The sequence below is a fragment of the Cydia splendana genome, chromosome 13 (assembly GCF_910591565.1).
Source record: "Cydia splendana chromosome 13, ilCydSple1.2, whole genome shotgun sequence".
Lineage (NCBI taxonomy): Eukaryota > Metazoa > Arthropoda > Insecta > Lepidoptera > Tortricidae > Cydia > Cydia splendana.
In genome coordinates this window covers 14,301,680-14,327,270 of record NC_085972.1, presented here as the reverse complement: position 1 = coordinate 14,327,270, position 25,591 = coordinate 14,301,680, and the positions used below count along the sequence as shown (strand labels likewise).

Sequence of the window (25,591 nt, the reverse complement as noted above, 5' to 3'; positions counted from 1 at the left end):
TTTGTCTCACTTAAAGAGGTATTCTCAGTTAGCCAGGTACAAATAAATTTCTGTCTCATTTACAGAGGGTCCCATTAATAGAGGTGAGAATAGAGGATATATCTCAGTTATAGAGGTGGTTAATAAGGTATTTTGTAATTATCTTTAAATGTTTAGGTAAAATAATCCTTGTCCCTAAATATTGTTTAAGTCTGTTTAAATATTTCTTTGAATTTATTTTGAATGATTTTCCAAAGGATAGATTTTTTCCATCAACAGGGACTTCACAGCGTCTTAGAAACTTATTAAATGAAAATTTGTTTATTCTTGTTACTTATCAAGATTTCACCTTTCGTTTCGATAGTTTTAACTACAGAAAGTAACTAAATGAAACTTGAAGTCGTTTAGACACAATTAAGCAAATGCGGAATTTGTGGATAGACTAAGAGTTAGTAAGAATACGGAAATAGATCAATAAAGTCCAAGTTAGAGAGGTCATAGATTGACGTTATCTCAGATACAGAGGTAATTCGTATAAAATAAAAAATAAAAACAATTAGGAAAATGTAATTTTATAAATATAATCTCAGTAAAAGAGGTAACATACACTCTCTGTCTTAATTATAGAGGTAAATGTGACTATAAAATTACAACAACTAATCCCAGTTATAGAGGTTCGTTTTATCTCACTAACTGAGGTAATTCAGTGCTGAAGTGTCGGGACCGCACCATGAGTCCCAGCTATAGTGGTTTCTCACTTATCCAGGTCCCTCTTAACCAGGTTTCACTGTACTAACATTTGTTTGGTTGCACCCTATTGAAGGCTCGGGTCATGTGTATTCTACTAGATTGAAATGCAATTCCAACACAGAGTTCCATAAGAGTTCGCTCTCTGTTTTTAGGGTTCCGTACCCAAAAGGTAAAACGGGACCCTATTACTAAGACTTCGCTGTCCGTCCGTCCGTCCGTCCGTCCGTCTGTCTGTCACCAGGCTGTATCTCACGAACCGTGATAGCTAGACAGTTGAAATTTTCATAGATGATGCATTTCTGTTGCCGCTATAACAACAAATACTAAAAACAGAATAAAATACAGATTTAAATGGGGCTCCCATACAACAAACGTGATTTTTGACCAAAGTTAAGCAACGTCGGGCGTGGTCAGTACTTGGATGGGTGACCGTTTTTTTTTTGCATATTTTTTCCGTTTTTTTTTTCATTATGGTACGGAACCCTTCGTGCGCGAGTCCGACTCGCACTTGCCCGGTTTTTTTAATAATGATGTGCCTGAAAATGCCTACTAAAAATGTATGATAAATATTCATAAGTTTTCAGATATTTGTTATGTAAATTGATTCATGTTGATTGGCAGATTGTGTGTGTATCCGAAATATTTCCAGCCACGAACACACAATTTTTGCGATTATCTATCCTATAGGTATACGAGTAGATATACCGTTAAACTTGATGTTAACTACCTATATGGACAGTTTCGGACTGGTTGCAGGCTCTGCTGTATGAAGCCGATGTCGTATTAAATAAATGTGAGATATGTATAAGTACTTTTACTAGTTTTAGCCACAAAACTCTGCTGCATTCAGTTAATAAACCACAACGAAACTTTTTTATGTCTTAGACAATTGAGTATCTGCATTAGAAAGTCCTAAAACTCGTTAAACTATTTATGATGTGTACAGTCAGCTACAGAAATAGTTGCAACCTTGCATACAAACATCTATAACTATTTCTGCAGCTGACTGTACAATATGTAGGTCAACAAGCATTCGAGTTTTAGTCCACGGCACATAATAAGATTAATAAGTAATTAAAATATCTTTCAAACGTTCAGAGAAAGTTTAGATTTGCCATTATTGTTGACAAATTTACGTTCGACTAAGCAAGAAGAAGGGGAAGGTTTGTTAAATGGCGAGGCCGCAAGCTGTAGGCGGTCAACTTAAAATTAGACTGGTATCTGAATAACGATCCGAACCTTTTGCCAAACGCCGACCTTTGATACTATTTGCTATTTACGGAGGCTATAAAAAGTGTCTTGTAATTTATAGCTTTTATATAAAAGCGATTTGTTAGTCTTCCGCCCTTTTTATGAGAAATCAAAGACTGGGTCAGTGTTAAATCGATCTTTAATTATATTAAAGTGTCTGAGTAAATTTAATTTGAATATTAGACTATTTTGATTTTTAACTCTAAAAATCTATCAATAATCGGAAAGCAAATTTAGACATTGAATGTCCATAACATTCGATTCTACGGATAACATCATAATATGAAATCCAGCAACGTACATGACGTACAACGTCTTGCTGTCGTCGTTGACCGGGAACTCAGACGGATGGCATGGACCAGCAATTAGGATTGTTCATTTTTTTTAGACCCCCATTTTTATTTTATTTTCTGAAAATATAGGTTAATTTAAGATACCAATTTGAATGATTTATTAATTCACGGCTCGGTTGAATATTTATAATTTATTGAAAATATGAGATACGACTTCTCGTAAATTACATGTAGGGGGCTGTCCATAAATTACGTCATCGATTTTTGGCGATTTTTGACCCCCCCCCCCCCCCTATAATCATCCAAAAATCATGCTTCAAATGACCCCATTTCCTCCTACTTCATGTTACCGTCATCCGATGTCCAGACCCCCCCCCCCTAATTTGAAATGACGTAATTTATGAATAGCCCCTAGTGGCTGATTTGATAAAGCACAAGCAATAACAAACATTAAAAAAATAGTTGTAATTGTCAATTGATTGTAATGTCACCTGTCTACAATGTCAGTGTCACGCGTTTCTATAAATAATATCGTCTGGAAAACTCGTTTATTTTGAATCCCTAAATCAATAATTTCAAAATACCTACGCTATGAATTTGTGAAAGCTGATTCCAGAAATCTGCCTAAGTTATATAATATAACTTAGTTTTATTGGAGTATGTATCCATATAGCATCCAACTCCAACCATAACTTGGCTGAAATCAGGGGAGCAAAAATACAAATGTAAGTTACATCATATATTTTTTAACTGATTCGTTTCGTAAGATGATTGGATTCATAAAATCGTTATAAGCGTCCATTGCTAAGGTAGCACCCAGTGGGTTCTACCGGCTTGTCACCATTGTTTGGATATTGTACTATATTAGGTACATGCCAATTTTGCTAATTATATCCTATAATTTCAGGTCATCATGTGATTCCTATTTAGATACGGCTGTGGGATACGTAATGTACGAAGGAGATTGATTTTGTTAAGGCACTTGGGCCCTGAACAAAGTTGAGCATTTTGTATCGAAACGAACGTCATATTAATCGTCATAATACTTTACGACAGTAAATAATGCCTGGGAACAGAGTAAATAACAAACCATACACTTCTCTTCTGGTTCGTCAACAAGAAGCCATCATTGTCAGCTGCTCGTGCAGAACATGATGAACATACATATATGTATAGTTACTTTTTTTTGGGAAACATATATACATATATTTCCTAAATTAATAAAAAAGTAGGTAAACAAAAACATGTTTTATTATTCACAACTATTAACTTAAGTCTTGTCCACCATAATATCAGCAGCTTGAACTGCAACATGTACCTGGAAATTAGAAATTATATCTTTTTAAAGCAGTTTCAGGCTGAATTTTGAGTATGACTATGTATTCTTGTATAGTGTTTCTTTCTAGTAGGCACCATCTCTGTTTAACGGTTTGCCTTTATATACTCTGGCTACATTACCACAGAAAACACATAGGCCCCCGCGACCCTACCTACAAAGTGAGCTATTAAATAATTGTAGTAAAATAATATTAATTTTATACTTACATCGACGTGATCCTCACAGCAACACTGTGTGTAAGGGGCTGTCCATAAATTACGTCATCGATTTTTGACGATTTTGGACCCCCCCCCCCCCCTATAATCATCCAAAAATCATGCTTCAAATGACCCCATTTCCTCCTACTTCATGCTACCGTCATCCGATGTCCAGACCCCCCCCCCCCTAATTTGAAATGACGTAATTTATGAATAGCCCCTAAGTAGGTAGGTATTCCAAGTTCAATTCACGGCACCATGTTTCACGTCGTAGGTCTTCGCGGATTCGAACAATTATTTTTGTGAATCATTCCCACACGTAGGAACAAGGTCTTTGATATATTAAGCAACGAAAACTACTGTTTAGGTATCAATTATAAATCAAATCATAACAAACCAGTGCAGCGGTTTAACTGAAAAATTTCATTATGACAATGATAACTTTGACAATTACGTGAGTGACGGATTGATTTACTATGGTCCGATAACTTTTATTATGCGATGACTTTACATTCAGCCAACGAGAAAGGTCAAACTAAGGTCATAAGGATATTTGTTGAAATATCTTCAATCCTCAATTATTATATCGCAGCAAATGTCGGAAACTGTTTGAAAACCTCATATCTCGAAATGGTTTTCGAAATAGAACATTTAAAAAAAAATGAACAATCCTAATTAGGCGACTGTTGTTGTCCGTGACCATTATGTCCACGAAGGAACGTCCGTGTCCGTGACGATTATGTCTACGCAAAAGGATGCTTGTTTCTCTAGACTCACCGAAGCATACATGACGTACAACGTCTTGCTGTCGTCGTTGATCGGGACCTCAGATGGGTGGCATGGACCAGCGATAAGGCGACTGTTGTTGTCCGTGACCATTACGTCCACGAAGGAACGTCCGTGTTCGTGACCATTATGTCTACGCAGAAGGATGCTTGTGTCTACAAACTCACCTGAAGCATACATGACGTACAACGTCTTGCTGTCGTCGTCGATCGGGACCTCAGACGGGTGGCATGGACCAGCGATAAGGCGACTGTTGTTGTCCGTGACCATTACGTCCACGAAGGAACGTCCGTGTTCATGACCATTATGTCTACGCAGAAGGATGCTTGTGTCTATAAACTCACCTGAAGCATACATGACGTATAACGTCTTGCTGTCGTCGTCGATCGGGACCTCAGACGGATGGCATGGACCAGCAATAAGGCGACTGTTGTTGTCCGTGACCATTATGTCCACGCAGAAGTAGCCTGGCTTGTGCCACTGCACGCGACCCTCGACGTCCTCCATCATACTGCCGTTCTGTACAAAAAATAACGGTTATTAGGTCACCTATTGTCTGTCACTAAATTATCTTTCATGTCATACCATAAAAGCGTGACCATTTTAGGCCTGATGCCTGGTCTACTAACTAATAAATTAAATATCTCTATGGACGCCGTTTTCCTCGCGTTGCGTAACGGGCCGACCAAGGGCCCGATTCGGATTTTGAAATAGACATCTATTAGATATCATTTAGACATCACCAAGATACGATAACGATATGTTTAAGATCTAACCTGTCAAATTTGACATTTGCGCGATTCTGGGGATAATCTTGAACGATTTCCACAGGATATGACTTAGAGATCCAATTCATCTAATAGATATCTTACTCTATCTAACGTAAAAGTGACATTGGTTGCCCGAATTGCGCTGCAAAAGAGAACTAGTTGATATCTAAACTATAACGTATCTAGAATGGATCTAGTACGTGTCGTCTCTAATGATTCGAATCTTGAAGTTCGAATTCGGCAGCAAGATTGGTTAATTTTGTAAATGTTAGCTTTTAATCTGAAATGTTTTCTTATTTCCTCGGTGGACAGAAAAAAAGTTTCACTTCAAACGTAGGTAGTAGAAATCTGTCCGGCAGTAGTTTAGCCATGGCTATTAAAATAAAATACATAATAATAATACAATTATTATGTCCCTATCTCATATTTATTCTTCGTAATATGCAGATTAACAAAGCCAAACATTTATTAGGGCGAGCGAAGCGAGCCCTATCACTAATCGACGAACTATGCATTCTTGTGGTACACTTTACGGAAAAACTACTGCACTGTTAGGTTTGAAATTTAACATAGTAATTTAAATTGATGTCTAGATGTGTTATCAAACATAAAAATATCTTTTTATAAACCTAAAAAAATAAAATAAAGTAATAACACTTTGTATTACTACTAGCGCCATCTGTTGGCAAAATGATGAATTAACATTCGTGCTAATGTTAATTATTTCTTTCTTTAACAGATGGCGTTAGTAATAAATAAATATTGGACATTCTTATACAAATTGACTAAGTAAGAAGGCTTGTGTTGTGGGTATTCAGACAATACGATACCTATGTGGTGTTTTCAAGTTCAATAATGTCGATGGCGCTTACGCCATTAACAACGATGAATACCAAAGTGGGTACAATTTTGGATTCAACCCACCTCGCTTCACTTGGTTTGATTCCCATTTTAGCAATTAAGTTTTTGTGAATACCTACTAGAACAATCAATCTTGCTGTATATTTACTGCGGAGGTCAATTTACTCGTATGTTTTGTGACGCTGACGATGTGATGATCAGTCATGTTGTGTTAGCAAACTTAAATCGGGTATTTTCAGTTCGAGATACAGTTTTGGCGCCATTAATTTATTACGTAAGACGATTTTGGGGTGGAGGGGGGTCGAACATATCTTATTTTTTCTTACAAGGGGGTGGGAGGGGGTTTTCATAGTTCTTAAGTAAGATCACAAAGATGCGATATTTTATTTAATTTCTATGAAATTATGACGTTTAAAATAATACTTCCACACTCTATGCTATCAAACACGGTGCAGAGTCAGCTTAAACGAGCTCAAGTACCTTTGTACAGGTACAAATAAACATTCATAAAAATATTTTTTTGAAAATTAATTATATTGGTGGGAGGGGGACGGGGTCAGCCTATTCTTATTATTTCTTACATAGGGGAGGGAAGGGGTCAAAAGCTGGCAAAAATTGTCTTACGTAATTAATTAATGGCGCCTTTAGTGTTACTATTGCTTGGAACTGCTAAAATTATAAATAAAGGTAAGCATAATTAATACAAACTTCAGTGACTTAAGGGGCCCACTGATTAACAGTCCGCCGGACGGTATCGGCCTGTCAGTTAGAACAAAATTTTGACAGTTCCGAACAACTGACAGGCCGATACCGTCCGGCGGACTGTTAATCAGTGGGCCCCTTTAGGGCCGATACAGACGGACTACAACCCGGCTGCAACTTGTATGGGAACTGCACGCCAATCGAAACGTCGGCGTGCAGTTCAGCAAAATGACCCAGTACCCTGGCAGTACCTAGTGGAACTCAGGTTTGGTGTAACAAAGGCACATTATGAGCACTTAGGAGAGTAGTACCCAAGATAGAGCCGATGCCGAACCCTGGCAGTACCTAGTGGAGCTCGGGTTTGATGCAACATACATAGACACACGCTGTTTTGGATATCCGACTCGTCATGATGATCACTGGGTAGATCAGTACTTTCAGTACCCAAGATAGCTGATGCTGAACCCCTGACAGTGCCTAATGGAGCTCGGGTTTTATACAACATAGGCACACGCTGTTTTGGTCATGCAACTCGTCTTGATGAGAACTTAGGAAAGTAGTACCCAAGATAGAGCTGATGCTGAACCCTGGCTGTACCTAGTGGAACTCGATCAGGTTTGATGCAACATAGACACACGCTATTTTGGACATCCGACTCGTCATGATGAGCACTTGGGAGAACAGTACCCAAGATAGAACTCATGCTGAACCCTGGCTGTACCTAGTGGAACTCAGGTTTGTTGCAACATAGGCACACGCTGTTTTGGCCATCCGACTCGTCTTGATGAGCACTTAGGAGATTAGTACCCAAGATAGAGCTGATGCTAAACCCTGGCTGTACCTAGTGGAACTCAGGTTTAGTGGAACTCAGGTTTAGTGCAACATAGGCACACGCTGTTTTGGTCATCTGACACGTCTTAATGAGAACTTGGAAGAGCAGTACCCAAGATAGAGCTGATGCTGGACCCTGGCTGTACCTAGTGGAACTGTGTGTGTTAGTTTATGTGCGGAGCAGCGTGATTACCGCCAGTAGGTGTCCAGACGGGATAGTTTTTCGATCAATTGTGTGGAGTGGACGCAAAAATAAATTCAAGAACAGACCCAACATTATATAGGAAAGCCAGTTGGGTTCCTTACAAAAAGTACTGGGCGGCCGTGTAGGATGTAATAAGCACTTATGAAATTGTATATTACGTGTGGATGATATTGGCAATTTGATTTTGTCGTCTGGACACGTTTTTAAAGGACAAAGTAAAAGCTGTAACAGACAGGCGTACCGGACAGCAACCGGTTCGGTACGTTAAAGTAGAAAACCTCCGCGAGCCCTTACAAAGCTCTGCTTTTTGCTAGTTTATACCCTACGTTACGAAACGAACTCGCTCCCTAGCTCCCTACGTCCCTACCTGAGGTCGTACCGCAAAAAATTAACAGCTTTTCGTTTTTCGCGGTAGACTCTCTAGTCCTATGCTCATATAAAATCTGACCACTAATTGTGTTGAATATTCGGAAATCAAACAGTTATTGACTTATATCGACCGTTACCCGTTAGCCGTGAACAAGATGCATGTAACTGCGTCGAAATATCGGGAGCTCGAAAACAATACAAAAGGTTATCACGGTTCATATCCCGGTCGATATAAGTCTAGTGAAACTGTTATTGGACTAGCTAAAATTTTGATTAGGAAGCTGAAGCGTCTCTCATGGTTCCGATGCAATGTTTGTTTTGCTGATTGTGCCTGAGTGGCAAATTCGGAATTCATAGCACGTCTACTACTCGAAGAACTCGAATATCCCGGGCTATTTCATATCGGGATAAGTTTTGGAACGCAGGACACAAAAGTTTTTTGAATTATGCCACACCACTACCCGTAGGTATTTATTCGTAACTTATTATCCATAAGAATGATATAATTATGCCTTTCATTATGGTTCCTTATAGACTTCAGCGGAGCGCTCTAGTATTATGAATTCTGTATTTCAGAGACATAGCAAACTTGGAGTTATGGCGTGTTCACATACTTACTTAACAAGCTACACAAATCTACTTTGATACACTTATGCGATAAAATGAAAATGTCCGTATGTGGCTCCTAAGAATGACTGTTATTGTTATATTTATTCTCTGATGTGGCTTGCCATCCATAGCTTGTCAAGTTATACAACACTATAACCCGCAAGAACAAAACACAAACACTATTATCCCGCTAAAATATAGGTAGGTATATGTATAATTTTGACATATTTATAGTATTACTAGAAATTCGACTTTACTACAGATAATACCTACACAGCTTAGATAGCATTAGACAGTTAATTTCAACATTTCTCGTAGCATTATTGAGAATGTTAAGCAGATAAATGCTGTCGAATGTGCAACACAGCGGAAAATAGAAAAAGAAATTCTAGTGAAAGAAATGGGTATTCTAGCGACCATTTTATATTCTGCCCGAGTTACGAAAGATACTAGAAAAAAATAAATTAAATCCATGTATCGTAAAATGGGGTGAGTAGGGACAAAACTGACATTCAAACCTCAATAACATTTTATTTTTACATTTCATGCAAACTTAATTTTATTAATAAATGGTCCGGCAGTTTGTTTTTAGTTTTTTATGATTTTAGGTAGTTTCATTTCATAACTTTAACGATAAACACAAAATCCCTCCTCACCCCGTAGTCCCTCGTAGTTGGGGTGAGATGGGATTTCATACAAAAGGTGATTTTGAAACGTTGTTGAATCGATTTTTTTTATTATGAATATTACTATAGCTCCATTTGTAATAGGATTAATAGGAATACATTATTTAGGTAGCAATCGCCTTTAAAAACCATCTCACCCTCCTGTCATCCCTTCTCTCCCCATTCATAACCCGACTCTTCTCGCAATCCCTACTCACCCCATTTTACGGTACCATTGGTTTAAAATAAAAATCATATTAGTTTATTGCACGTAAATAACCATGCATAATCGTACGTTACCTACGTTAAGGTAAGCTGTAAGGAAATGAAATTCTGCATTGCACGCTAGTCCCATAAATTGCACCAGATGCACGTAGGTAGGTATACTATGTCGTGAGATTGTTGAGCTACAGTTAAGTGTCTACCGCGCGTTTGCTTACTAGGTATTGATGGTGAAAATTATGTAAAAAGTAAAAACATAACAAAAATCAGAGCAAAAACTGTCTCGATAAAGACAGCAAAAATTGCGATACTTATATATATTTTGACGACCGGTCTGGCCTAGTGGGTAGTGACCCTGCCTGCGAAGCTGATGACGGGACCCAGGACGGGTTCGAATCCCGGTAAGGGCATTTATTTGTGTTATGAACACAAATATTTCTTCCTGAGTCATGGGTGTTTTCTATGTATAAAAGTATGTATTTATCTATATAACTATAGATATACAGTATAATATCGTCGCCTACTCATATAATTGCAAAAACGGGGAAAATTATCAAACTTATTCTATCTCGTAGGTAATACTCATGACTATTTCCTTAGGGAAAAACTCGGGCAAGCATGAAAGTTTGGAGCTGTTCCAATATTGCCACAATATTGTCCCATATAATCCCGGAAAACGCTGTCCTTTTGATCGCGAATATCGCAATCCCACTATTATTGTGGTAAATAATAACAGTTCCGAAAATTATATCAACAATGATTCATTAATTGCACAAATAAATAGAAATGTCATCATTATTATAAATAGCATTGTCTTCGGAGCGTAAAAATAAGTCTAAGGTACCTAATTAATTACGACATCATAACTAATAATTAATTTTTCCATTCAGCATGAGATATAAAGCTTAATTCGTCATGTGAAAGAATCAGAATCGCCAAACAGTCTGGCCGTAGAATTCCAGGCACTGTAGCTGTCGATAAGAGAAATATACAAATAGACATTCAGTAATTTATTTACAGCTGAACGAACCGATTATTGACAGCAAGGGGTCATCCATTAATTACGTCACACGTTTAGGGGAGGGAGGGGGTCAAGAAAATGTGACATATTGTGACATGGGGGAGGGGGGAGACACAAACTTTGTGACGTCACTTTAACTTCATCAGTAACCGAAATTTTTTTTTAAATTATTTTATTCGCTGTACATTTAAATAACAAGTTTTTAAAACGATAATCGTTTTTATTCTTTTAATTTTCTTTCCTAAGCAGTTTTGGGTTATAAAATTACTAATATTTATATCGTCAAAAATATTTTGATAAAATATTAATAATACTTAGGTACTTACTTAATTTGATTTGGCGATTTCGTAGAAAAAATGTGACGTCACACTAGGGGGGAGGGGTTTGCCAAATGTGACCAAATGTGACAAGGGGGGGGGGGGGTCAAAAAACCTAGAAATTCGGTTGACGTAATTAATGGATGACCCCCAACGAGCGAGCTCAGATTTATTATTCTACTCAGAATGTAATTTTTAATGTTACTTTTATATGGTTCGTTTGTAATTTTAGGTTTTGTGGCCCCACAACATATTACGGTAGACAAAAGAAAGCACTGCCTACTACTGTGTACTACTACTACTAAGGTAGAGACATCAAACAAACATCAAGCATTTTATATATTACACAGTTACATGAAATATAGGCCCTGTAGGGGCACAGCAATTTAGTCTTAGGTATACATACACTTAAAGCATGAGGTATTAGTTTAAGAGCGCTATTACATTTCGGCGTTGAGCGAGTTTAGGTATTTTACGCGCTGCGGCAGGCCGTGCGAGCTCAGTACGCCGATCCCTTCTACCACGCTCGCACTACAATGATGGATTAAACATTCTTGATCCTTCGCGAAGCATATTGAAATCAACCATAACAACACTAACTGTACTTAACTTTTAAAGTTCTAAAATTGTTATTTGGTAAGTACGAAAATACTAAATGCAGTGCAAATGTACATAGGGGCTGTTCATAAATTACGTCATCTATTTTTGACGATTTTTGATCCCCCCCCCCCCCACCCCTCAAATCATCCAAAAATCAAGCTTCGGATGAATCTGTTTCCTCCTACGTCATGTTACCATCATCCGATGTCCAGACCCCCCCCCCCCCCACTCCTCCCATTTGAAACGACGTAATTTATGAATAGCCCCATACTTGTACTTATGAAGGTATATTACTCGAAAGAAATTATAGGTACCTACTCGCTTATTTACATGTTTCGTCATTGCATTTGGTACCTATAGGTTGTAAAGTTTGTATCAACGAGGGTTTAAAAACGAACTGGTACTGAGGATCTGATGATGATTAAGGTGGTCACGGATACCAATCAACCATGTAGTAACATGATTAGGCTCGTTTGATTCGTCTCAACAAGATCTTTGACACTGAAGATACACAGGGTCTGATGATGGAGCTGGAAGGTGGCCACGGGTACCAGTCTATCATGTAACTAAACAACTTCGTGTTTGGGCTCGTTTGATTCGTCTCAACAAGATCTTTGACACAAGACAGTACTCAGGCTCTGATGATGGAGCTGGAAGGTACCATTACCAATCAACCATGCAACTAAACCACATCGTGTTTAGGATCGTTTGATTCGTCTCAACAAGATCTTTGACACTAAGTGATACTCAGAGTCTGATGATGGAGCTGGAAGGTGGTCACCGGTACCAATCAACCATGCAACTAAACCACTTCATGTTTAGGCTCGTTTTATTCGTTTCAACAAGATCTTTGACACAAGATAGTACTCAGGGTCTGATGTTGGAGCCGGAAGGTGGTCACCGGTACCAATCAACCATGCAACTAAACCATTTCGTGTTTAGGCACGTTTTATTCATCTTAACAAGATCTTTGACACAAGGTAGTACTCAGGGTCTGATGATGGAGCGCGAAGGTGGCGACGGGTACCTGTCTATCATCATCAGCTCCATCATCAGACCCTGAGTAGTATCTTGTGTCAAACATCTTATTGCGACGAATCAAATGAGCCCAAACACGAAGTGGTTCAGTTACATGGTAGACTGGTACCCGTGGCCACAGTCCAGCTCCATCATCAGACCCTGAGTACTAACTTGTGTCAAAGATCTTGTTGCGACGAATCGAACGAAGCCAAACACGAAGTGGTTTAGTTGCATGGTTGATTGGTACCGGTGACCACCTCCCGGATCCATCATCAGACCCTCAGTACTACCTTGTGTCAAAGATCTTGTTGCGACGAATCAAACGAGCCCAAACACGAAGTGGTTTAGTTGCATGGTTGATTGGTACCGGTGACCACCTTCCGGCTCCATCATCAGACCCTGAGTACTATCTTAAGTCAAAGATCTTGTTGAGACGAATAAAACGAGCCCAAACACGAAGTGGTTTAGTTGCATGGTTGATTGGTACCGGTCACCACCTTCCGGATCCATCATCAGACCCTCAGTACTACCTTGTGTCAAAGATCTTGTTGCGACAAATCAAACGAGCCCAAACACGAAGTGGTTCAGTTACATGGTAGACTGGTACCCGTGGCCACCTTCCAGCTCCATCATCAGATCCTGAGTACTATCTTGTGTCCAAGGTCTTGTTGAGACGAATCAAACGAGCCTAAACACGAAGTGGTTTAGTTGCATGGTTGATTGGTACCGGTGACCACCTTCCGGCTCCAACATCAGACCCTGAGTACTATCTTGTGTCAAAGATCTTATAGAAACGAATAAAACGAGCCTAAACACGAAGTGGTTTAGTGGCATGGTTGATTGGTACCGGTGACCACCTGCCGGCTCCATCATCAGACCCTGAGTACTATCTTGTGTCAAAGATCTTGTTGAGACGAATCAAACGAGCCTAAACACGAAGTGGTTTAGTTGCATGGTTGATTGGTACCGGTGACCACCTTCCGGCTCCATCATCAGACCCTGAGTACTATCTTAAGTCAAAGATCTTGTTGAGACGAATAAAACGAGCCTAAACACGAAGTGGTTTAGTTGCATTGTTGATTGGTACTGGTGACCACCTTCCGGCTCCATCATCAGACCCTGAGTACTATCTTAAGTCAAAGATCTTGTTGAGCCGAATCAAACGAGCCCAAACACGAAGTGGTTTAGTTGCATGGTTGATTGGTACCGGTGACCACCTTCCGGCTCCATCATCAGACCCTGAGTACTATCTTGTGTCAAAGATCTTGTTGAGATGAATAAAACGAGCCTAAACACAAAGTGGTTTAGTTGCATGGTTGATTGGTACCGGTGCCCACCTTCCGGCTCCATCATCAGACCCTGAGTACTATCTTGAGTCAAATAAATACATATAGAATGTCAGGTCGTTTCAAATATTTTTAATCCTGTCCGGTAGTTTATTAAACTGTACCATTATAAATTATAATACTATAAAAACGGTGCTAGGATCAAAGTCTCTCGTTGCGGTTTACACGCACACAGTATAGCGTTTTACACGGCGCCCGCCGCACACAATGATAAAAAACCTCGTCGTCGCCGTTGAAAATGTGCGGAGCCGACCGACACACGTCCTGCCTCTACAAGCTCTGCCGCGGCACTGAGCTGGCGCAGCGCGCGTCATCGGTAATATAGAGTAGTTTTCAAAAAATTGCCAAAAAATTATAGTAGAATTTCATAAACACTAATGTATACCAACAGTATAAGCAAACGTTGCAGATTGCTTGAGTATGAAAATGACTTCGATATTAAGTAGATTTTCGTAGGAATTGACACTTGTTTCGGAGAGAAAATCGAGTTCGTTTTACTTTGATTTTCTCTTTCTCAAAGGTATGTAGGAAAAATATAGTTTGATATGCCTAAAGTACAGGGTATTAGTAATACAAAATAGCCAGGTTTAGCAGAGTAAAATTCTCAACATTTCCAAATAAGAGCTCGCCATTCAGTGCTTCACGGGGTTTTTCGGAAACGACCATCAGAAAAAAAATCATTACTAATTTAATAAGTCCTTTTTCTAATATTTACAACGACATTTATAAAGATAAGAAGACGCTTTTACTGGAACAAGTACTCATTGTTTCTAATAATGAGCGCAAAGTCCTGAATTTCGTCGACTAGTATCATCAATTTTGCATTATTTCGACTTTTCTTGTAAGAGCGCTCTTAATTGGACCGATATTCAAACAAACTATTCATTAAAAAAAAAAAAAAAATGGATTGTAGCTAATACCTACGTGTGCTGTGGTGTCCTAGCTAGACTGGTTACTAAATAGCATAGCCTACTTAGGATAACTACATCAACAGAGTAGGTAAAAAGGTTAATAAATGTAACACTACCGGTATTTTATATATTCTACTTTGAATACATAAATTCTAGGCTAAGTTTTTCTTTTGAAAGCGGGACGCTATTCGACCCTTATCGTAGCAACTTTGTTCCCCATTATAATTAGCTGTAACTCACGATACAATTATTCTTTAGGCGTGTACTTTAAGATACGTACTATTTGGTGTGATACTGAACAGCTGCGTTACTATTTACACAATCCACTCGATTCACAGACTGAAAACATGCCGTAAATTAGATACTAGTCGAATACGAAATACGGCATATCTTCTCGTATTATGCTTCTATTCATGATTTTAGTAAGTGTAAATACCTAAACCTAGTTATTGTCATCGAATATCAAATGTATATGTATATGTACCTATCTATGTATATTGTAATATGATTAATTCCATCCAGTAACATAAATATTTTCATAGAATCTCTCAACACATTTTGCCAGCCCTACTATTGTTGGCTCCTATAAGTACATAAACTCTTGAACATGTGGCATCAGTTTATACCATCTTTTGATTCCCGTACCGTATACTTTGATAGATTTTTCTCAGCGTATGGCAATTATCAGCCACAGGCCACAGCGCACGCTGCAACCGCGCCAGTTGAAACAATAAACACATTGGGTTTACATACACACGCCCGTATTCAGAAAGAATATTTAATGGAAATATAATACCAATTCAATATGTCCTTAAGAGCCCATCAATGTGCACACTAGTGCCACTGCTAAATAATCGTGATTATTTAAATTTAACGAAAGATATTTAAAAAAAAGGGGGCCGCTACGTACGGTATTTTGTATTTAAGTACCTTTTGAATACATCAAACTAGTTTTTATGATGCTGGATTCGTGGATCTATGAACTCAAAACAAAAACGGCCGTTTTAAGTTTGGACGCATACCTAGCGTTAAATTTAAATAATCACGATTATTTAGCAGTGGCGCTAGTGTGCACGTTGTTGGGCTCTTTAGTTCACCCCATGAAGCTTAATAGATGTAACCGTCACAGAAAAATATTTGAATTTGGAATTCGTAGCGGTAAAATATGGTATATAAGCAGTTAAGGTGCGGTAAACGGTTAGGGCTACATAAACAATAGAATGAGTTTGCAATTGCTGTCACGCCTTTTAATGCATAGTGGGACAAAATAGCAAAAACAGATAGCTATTCGAAAGCGCCGTAATTTCAGTGAGCACACTTTGTGACACTGTTTGATACGGCTGTTGCAGAATAATGCCTGAAATATCTGGGAGAACGAGCCTTGCTCGGAAAACATATAAAAACCCAAAAATGCGCGTATTCCCAGAGATAAGACCTAGCTAGATCGATTTTTCGCCCCCAAAAACCCCCATATAGCAAATTCTATCGAAATCGTAGAGCCGTTTCCGAAAAGCCAGAAATATATAAATAAATAAATATACAAGAATTGCTCGTTTAAAGGTATTGCCTGAATATTTACAGGCACTTGTGTTATTTTATTTAACATTCCGAGCTTAAACCACAAACCACAACAAGCTGCACGTTATTTGCAGAATTTACAAATCCTCACTTGAACTCCTGACTTCGGCACGTAAAATGGGAAAACAATAAAATAGCCAATGTAAATATTAGTTGTTGTCAAAAGGTTATGTTTTCAATATGCACCCTGTTACTTTAACGTGTTGCGCAGAAAACGTGGAAACGCAAGAAAATACGCGTTCATGAGCTTATACTTACGCTGCACGCCTAAATATTACGTATTGGCTCGTGTAGTTTACAACTTATGTAAACAAATATTGAATGCAAAGGTTATTTATAAATCTTATCTAAATTATATTGAACTATCATTTAAAGAAAACTATATGTTTTAGAAGTAGGTGTGATACTTATGTAGGCGGGCGTAGAGAGCTGGCAATAAGGAAAGGGCAGAAACCTACTGCATTTTTGATGAAATGAAACTACTGTGTATACCTACCTATTAATACACTATACAGCCGGCGTATTATTGATAGCTTTATCCATCTATATCCACGTGATAAAATAACTGTCACTTTTTAACACCGTGGGATAGAAAGTGACGGACGCCGTTTTATCACGCTGTCACGTAGACAAGAACGACTATCATATCCGTACTGATTAGGTACAAATTAAGGTAAAATAACTAGTAATACAATACAAGTATTATACTTTTTTGATAGACTCGACGCAATGTTGGGAAACCTTGTTCTGATGACACATCCCAAAAATCCACTCTTCGCTTACTCAGTCGTTCGTTCTTCTTTAAATTGCCGACGCAATTGACCATTGTCAACAGACGTCGACGTTTCCTTATCTCGCGTGTTCAAATATTGAGTCGCATGGTTAGACTTCCTTGAACCATGGCGACCGCAAAACCTTATTTTCGGAACATCACTCAAATTACGAAGGGAGAACTTGCTTTGGTCTGTTGATAGGAGAATTTATAAAATAATCTTCTTTCACCCCCAATTTTTTAACCTATAATTACAGAAGTGGGAAAATAGACTGCTACACAAAGATGAATGAATGACAGAGGACTCTAAGAGCTAGTGTGTATCGGCGCGATTCGGGAAATGAATTAGATATTCACTTGATATGAAATAGTAAAGATATGTGACGTTCCACGGTAAAAGGTACCATTGCCCCGGTGCGTTAATAATAGCGTAAGCGCCAGCCGCCATAAGGAACCTTTTTCCGTGGAACGTCACATATCTTTACTATTTCATATCTGGCGAATCTCTTATTCATTTCCCGAATCGCGCCGTATGTGTCTTCCCCTTAAAAAGTTATAAAATAACTTTTGAAATTTCTCGCTGTCCATCTTACTCCTTCTGAGATTTTGTTTCGCAACATCAATCTTCTCATCACACAGTTCAAGATCTTCGCAATGACAGGTTTCCTACTTTAAACTATTTACTTTAGGCGATGACTAATGATTCTAAATTAGATGATCATGCCAGTGACACCACCAATTTTAATCCCGTTACGATAGTGTCACCTCAGTCGAAAACAAATCAAAAAATAGTTGTACCTTTACATTATTAAAACTTCCTTTCCCCTTTAAATACCTAAATATTACCTGTATTACCTATACTATTTTTGCTGATCTAGTTTACATATATTTTCTAAATTAAGTAAGTTAATATCTACAAGGTTACACATCGTCATGCTCATGACTGTAATGGCTGTTCTCGTAGGTCTCATACCGATACCTAATGGTCAAAATTTCTTCAGGTCGTTTTTAAGATGCCATGTAAAGTAGATAACTGTATGTTCCTACGTTCATATTTAACGTCAAAAAACCAACATCATCCTCCGTGAGGTCGAGTCTAATTTAATAATTTATTATGGTTTTGATACGACCTTGACTTACCTAATTTACACGCAGATTTTCAACACTGTTCATTCAGCTCATGAAGAAAAAGGAGCCAAATTAGCTCCGGCTTGCCTACGAATATATTTAACGCGCTGCCACTGATGAGTGATACATGTATAACTAGCTTTTGCCCGCGGCTTCGCACGCGCATGAGAGTTTTTTTAATAATCTATGTACTTTAATGGTTTTAGGTATTTTGAATATAAACAAACCGTTTAAGATGATAATTATTTTAAAAACGATGTTTGTGTACTGTTCAATTATTAGAAGGTATTTGTAATCTTATAATTTTGTAGCTCAAAAAATTTACTTTAAGGGATTGAATTCTCAAAAGTCTGGATCACGTGTGGCTGTAAATCAGCGTGTAGTTATAACCGTCTATGCTATCTTCGTAATTAGCATTCCCCACCAGGGGCCATAGTTCACGTCGGCTACGTTATATTTTAATTTTGATCCCATTTTTGTAATTTTTAGGGTTCCGTAACTCAAAAGGAAAAAACGGAACCCTTATAGGATCACTCGTGCGTCTGTCTGTCCGTCTGTCACAGCCTATTTGCTCGAAAACTACTGGACCAATTAAGTTGAAATTTGGTACACATATGGAAGTCTGTGACCCAAAGACGGACATGTAATAAAAACAAATGAATTTTAAGCATAGGGGGCTCTTTTAGGGGGAATATGATAAAATTAAAAAACAAAGTTTTGCAAACCATATCGTGTTACATATTAAATGAAAGGGCTTATTTTGAGGATCTTAAATATATTTTTTTATAATTTTATATGAAATCGTTTAGAAGTTATTTAAGAAAATAGGCAAAAAATTACCATTCCCCCCCTTAACTCCGATACTACTGGGTCTAAAATTTTGAAAAAAAATACACACAATAGTTCTTTACCTCTAGATGACAGGAAAACCTATTAGAAATCTAGAGTCAAGCGTGAGTCGGACTTAAGAAAAAAACGCGGTTGGGCTGTTTTAGGGACACAGCCGTAATGGTTTACGTGAAACTCGATGTGGACAGGTTTTGCGAAGGCCGAAGGCCGAGCTACGCGTAGGGCCGAAGGTCCGAAGCATCCCCTGGTAGCTTTTGAAACGCACGGCCGAAGGCCGAGTTGCGGGAGGTTAGTGTTCAAACACAGAACAATTATAGTACAAGTGTCTTAATGCGAAGGTCGAAGGCCCGGAGCCTCCGACATGTGCATGCTTCCTGCAAAGAAGATCGTCGATTTTGTTCTATCTTTTGTTAAGCGATTGGGCCCGATACCTATAGATTATAGGAAAAACGTGTAAGAAGTCTGCAATTAAGCGTGAGCCGGACTTAAGAATAAGAATTGCGGATAAGCTCTATCAGGGCCACAACCGCAAATGATTTACATGAAACGTGGTGTGGCCAGCTAGTGCGAAGATCGAAGGCCGAGCTCTGCGTTGGGCCGAAGGCCTAAAGCATCCAAGAGAGGTGCGCCTCCACGCAAGGTCGAAGGATGATCTTTAGGAGGTTAGTGCTCAAACAGAACAAATAATTGGTTTAAGTACGAGTAGCTAAATGAGAAGGCTGAACTGCCGTATATCAGAGGGTCTACCGCGAACACCGAAGTTCGCAAATTGCGGGGATTTCTCTTTTACTCCAATGAAACCGTAATTAGAGTGACAGAGTGAGATGCCAGCAATTTGCGAACTTCGAACAAAATTAAAGATAGCCAGCCGTGTGTGGAAAAATTGAATGAACAGTTATGAACTTCGCTTTGCTCGCTCGATCAAAAATGTGTGCAGTACGGAACCCTTGGGACGCGAGTTCGACTCGCTATTGACCGGTTTTTTATTGAGATATCAACCCTATTGGGGACTTTTCCCCCTCTTAGGGGTTCAATTTTCAAAAAACCTGAAACACGTGTTTACTCATTTATCTTTAGGAATACTCCTGTGAAATTTGGAATAAAATAGTCTAACTTATCTTGTTTCCCCATACAAACTTTGGACCCCCATTTCACTCCTTTAGGGGATGAATATTGAAAAATCTTTTCTTAGTGGACACCTAGACCTTATAAGGAATCTAGTTGCCAAATTTGGACTTTCTAGTCCCAGCGGTTTGGGCTGTGCGTTGATTTAAGTCAGTCAGTCAGTCAGTCAGTCAGTCAGTCAGGTCTTTCACGTTTATATATTTAGATTATGTCTTTTACAGTACATATGGTCCTACTTTCAACAACACAACACTGAAACGGCACTTTCCGTGCGTATGTCAAAAGTTTAAAGGGCCATATGTACTGTAAAACGTTGTACGATACACGTGCGAATAAGTAATTCACAACTCGTGTCGATTTAAAACACTCCCTTCGGTCGTGTTTTAATTTATCGGCTCGGCACTCGTTTCGAGTGTCCACTTTTCCGCACTTGTATCGTAAATAACTATTTTAGGGTTCTTTACTTTAACAAGAAAAACCCTTATAGGATCAGTTTGTTGTCCATCCGTCTGTCTGTCTGTTTATTAAAACATGTGTTTTATGGGGTCTGCCCCTCATCTCATCATCTCCGGGCAGAATACGCAATTTCACGCTAACCTTTTATTTGATCTATAGTTTATTATTTATTACTATTGACTATTGATTATTTAGTAAAACTTTGGTAAAACTAATAGCCACTTAGGGATAAGTAGGGATAATACTAAAGACTAAAGGGATAGTAAACGGCGGGTTTTCGAGATCCAAGACTATATTTTGTCACTGCTAACATTATCAGTAGGTATTACCACTAACACCTTAGTATAAAACAAAGTCCCCTGCCGCGTCTGTCTGTTTGTGTGTTTGTATGTTCACGACAAACCCAAAAACTACTGAACGGATTTTCATGCGGTTTTCACCTATCGATAGAGTGATTATTGAGGGAGGTTTATGTGTAACCCGTGCAAAGCCGGGGCGGATCTCTGGTTAAAAAAAAACTAACCGACCCTTATTTGATGCAAGGTGAAGTGTAGCATTTCAATGGATCTATATAGTTTGTACCGGATCTCTATTCCATACCATGTTAAAGAATAGGTACTGACCTGTTGAATGTAAATTTCTTCGCCCCACATCGAATCCACCAAATACCGAGACTCACACAGCTTATTGTTGTACATGTAGAAGAAATACTCATGTGCTTTTATGTCCAGGCTTTCCCTATCTTTGAATATCTGTGGACTAAAAGGGTTGATTTCCTCTAAGTCATACTCCGTGCATTGGCTATTGATGAAGAGTTGACCGCTCGGGCAGCACTTCCAGAGGCATGTACGTCCAATACATGGACAACCAAGCCTGACAGTCTCATTGTTTTCTTCAACTTCGTACCACGTGCCTTCGGCATACTCCACCCCATCGTAGAATATTGAATTGTTCTCAAATTGTTCACCATATGTAATATTCACACTCTCAACTTTTCTACACGGTTCACAGTTTACACTGCACAGGAAAATTAGCGGAATAACTATCAATGTTTTCAACATTGTTAATAACTTTATTCACGGAAAGACAAAGAAACGACTTGTTTACAGTCTTAATAACATATCTCACAATAACATTTGACTGCACTAACTGATAACTTAAGTTTTGCAATAATAAATACCACGAATTTTCTTAGTATTTTAAATGACTAACAAAATTGCAACAAAATCAAATCGTTTACGCCTTATCACAGTACCGTGTTATCTGGGCACTCGTGAGGTAATTCGATGTATCATTTTTTATAAGTGTGTTATGATACTTATGATGATAAGAGATAAAGTATCGCGATCTTCGGATAGTCCGCGAGAGGGCGTGAGGCGTGTGTATGGCGCGCCGGTTGATCCCCGACTGCCGAGGTGCTCGAGTTTCCCTCATTAGCTCAAGCCGCACGTTAATACCATAGCTCTGGAACGTAACTTGTCCTAGGTATATAATTGCCAAAATATAGTAGTAGTAGGAGTAGGGATTTTCAGCTACGTTACGAATTTACAGATGCGACAGAGAGGCAACACGTCGAACGTGGTTCGCGGTAGGCCTTCTGAATCCGCATCAGTGTGATAATCGCCGAACGACAACTTAGATCCGCCATATAATAATAATTCATTATCATTATCAATCAGGTAAATATATGTAGGTAGTAGGTACAGTCGCCATCAGATATATCGGAGCGGCCAAGGCGCTCACAAATATCTAAACACGCCTCTATTGTTAAGGCGTTAGAGCTAGCGCGTGTTCAGATATTGTGACCACCTTGGCCGCTCCGATATATCTGATGGTGACTGTACCTATAGTAAAAAATCCTTAGCCTGAGCCCCTTTTGTAGGCACACCCCATCGTGACAATGACAAGTCTGTGGGCACACCATTCCCCCTTTGCCATTTTTGTGAGGGGCCAGGGTTTGTAGGTTCGTTATTTACCTTGCTAAGACCCACCCACCCACTAATTGCACCCACGAGCTCAATTTATCAGAATACAGCACCGGAATCTGTATGGTCACGGAATAAATTTTTCTAGTGCGTAAGCTGCGTAAAGCTGTTTTATGTTGCTCGAATAAATACCTATCTATATTTTTAATCTTATGAATAAATAAATAAATAAATAAATAAGGCTGCTTAAAAATTGTTCTATTAAATTAGTCTCGACTTTTGTATGATTTTTCATACGCCGGTTCATTGACAGCATGATAACACCCAAAAGTTTGAAAACCACAACTTCTTCAATATTGAGATCGGACAGAAAAAAAATCAAAAAAATAATAAGTAATCGTGTCGGACATGACAGTCCTTAGTCCTTACAGTCCGTGACTGTTTGGCCAATAGGCTAGATGACAAATACGATACGATATCAATTGATCAGGTTTGTTTTTAGGATCAAATGTCTATATGGGACCCATTGCAATAAAGCAATACAAAAGACAGAAATGATAATAAAAGTTTGACAATCGTACTTCACTCGCGAAACGCCCCTAACAAAATGATAAGTGACCGCGACGTCAAGGTATCTTGAAGTATGGACCAAACAAGATAGTTGCGTTTTTGTCGGTGAAATATTGCGTTTATGTACATAGTTGCTATACAATCTTTTTTTGGATAAAATCTAAGGAATCGAATGGTATCCTTACTTATTTCCTTCTTGGAAGTTAAAAATAAACTTAAATTTTGGAACTTTCAGGTCCTGTATTTTTGTATTATTTCCATATATTATTTTAATATCCACATTATTGTGATAAATTGCTCATTTGCTATCTATTTTACTAGGTTTTGTTATAAAATTCAACATGTGTCATCATCCCTATTGCCCCTATTAACTGCTGATAAGCAACAAAGTGTCAACCCACAAAAACTTAAAAAATGAGTATTTAAGCCATATTGTAGTGTATTCTAGTAGCTGATCCGCTCGACTTCATTTTGCAACAATGGCCTTATATAGTGCATAGACCTGTATATTTTCATATTTCAGTGCCTTAGTGACTTGAAATTTATAAATATACTTATTTTAACATATGTTGTCTGTTTTGCATCAATGCGTTTAGTAGCTTAATGGTGTATCCAGATTAGACAAGTTTTCGCCAATCTGATTAAATTGCCCGATTGGATCAGGAGGTGCGGACGCAAACGGCAATTTGGCTCGCTGATTCGATTGCCCGATAAATGCGGACACATATATGCCAATTTTCGAAGCTAGTATCTATGTAATGCTAGGATCTGTACGTGCGTTTGTTTATGGTACTAAAATTGGTGATTAAATTGTGTACGTGTGGAGGCTAGATGAGATTGACGCCAATTATTTTCCTGATCAAATCGACCGATTTGATCAGGCCCGTCTGGATACCACTTAACTTATTGCAGTAAGGCCTGATTTACACACATAATACATTTCCTACTTGCGTTTAGTAGCAAATGTATGAGCCGTATGAACTCGCACTTACACTCGCACATTAATAAATGTGTAAATCAGCCCTAATAGGCATACTTAACGCATACCTACCCACCTACTAAAATGTCAATAAAACTCATTATTGCGGTAATCACATTCCATTAGTTCTGGTTTTACAGAAGCGCTGTAAAAGTAGCTAAGTGTTGCTAAAAATTGTGTTTATAATAAATAATTTTAAGAATTTAGTGGCACAAATCTATTAATTGTTGCGTTTTTTCAAGAGGTAAATACTAATGTTGATGTAAATAAGGTATTTAAAAAGCGTAATCACTAATCTGATTAGTAATCACACTAGTTTTTTGAGGTTACTTTGCCAAAAAAATTAAACAATACCCAAAACCACAAAATACTAATGTTTTTATTAGAAATATATTTTAAATGCAAAGTTCAACTATCTATTTGAATGTATAGTAACAGCACCAGTCATGGGACATTTAAGAGGAAATTTGGAGTATTTATGATATTTCCCTTGTACATGTAAACTCTCTCCGCTTAGCGTGTTAAAAGATGAAAGTCCTATCCGCCTTTCATGTTTTAGGCGTGTTGTATCAAAGATACTGCAATGAGTTTCCACATAATTAACAAATTAAAACTATGCTTTTTTTCTCCAGTCATGGACACCAAAGCTCCAGTAATGGGCCCCCGGTAATGGACGTGGATCCAGTAATGGGCCCCCTATGATGGACATTGCTCTATCAGTTTAAAATATTGAAATGGGGTTTAAGTTATGGCAAAAAAATCAATTTGTGGTATAAGATTTTATCGCTGAATGTATTTCTCTTTCCACAGCCAATTATTATTGTATTAGATCCATCGAGACAATTCTAATATACCCAAACACAATTAGTTAGGGTTTATTGCGATAAAGTTCCCATGGCCACCTCCTCTCTCCATCATCAGATCTGGTCCATATGTTATCATAATATTGCATTATCATCCGATTTGCATACTTAATTACGTACTTACACAAAATTTCAACTGAATCGGAAATCGATAAGTAGCTCAAATTCAGCTACCAAGATTTGACCCACACTAACTAACAGGGCAAGTTAAATAAAAGTTTGGAAAAACGATATTAATTTATCCGAAGTCCGAGATACAGAATAAGAAGAATAAGAATACATTCGTTGACATATTATTTGGT

The 25,591-nt window shown here is 38.3% G+C and overlaps 1 protein-coding gene across 1 annotated transcript in view; it reads right to left on the bottom strand.

The window, feature by feature from the left end:
* The window catches only part of LOC134796250 (G-protein coupled receptor Mth2-like), a 68,662-nt gene extending 46,314 nt beyond the window's left edge, over positions 1–22,348 (bottom strand). The window contains exons 1-2 of the mRNA XM_063768298.1: positions 21,576–22,348; positions 4,940–5,114 (exon numbers count right to left, since the gene is read on the bottom strand). Coding sequence (XP_063624368.1) covers positions 4,940–5,114; positions 21,576–22,013 — 613 coding nt within the window. The 5' untranslated portion in view covers positions 22,014–22,348. The remainder of the gene's footprint in view (positions 1–4,939; positions 5,115–21,575) is intronic.
* Positions 22,349–25,591: the final 3,243 nt, after the last annotated feature.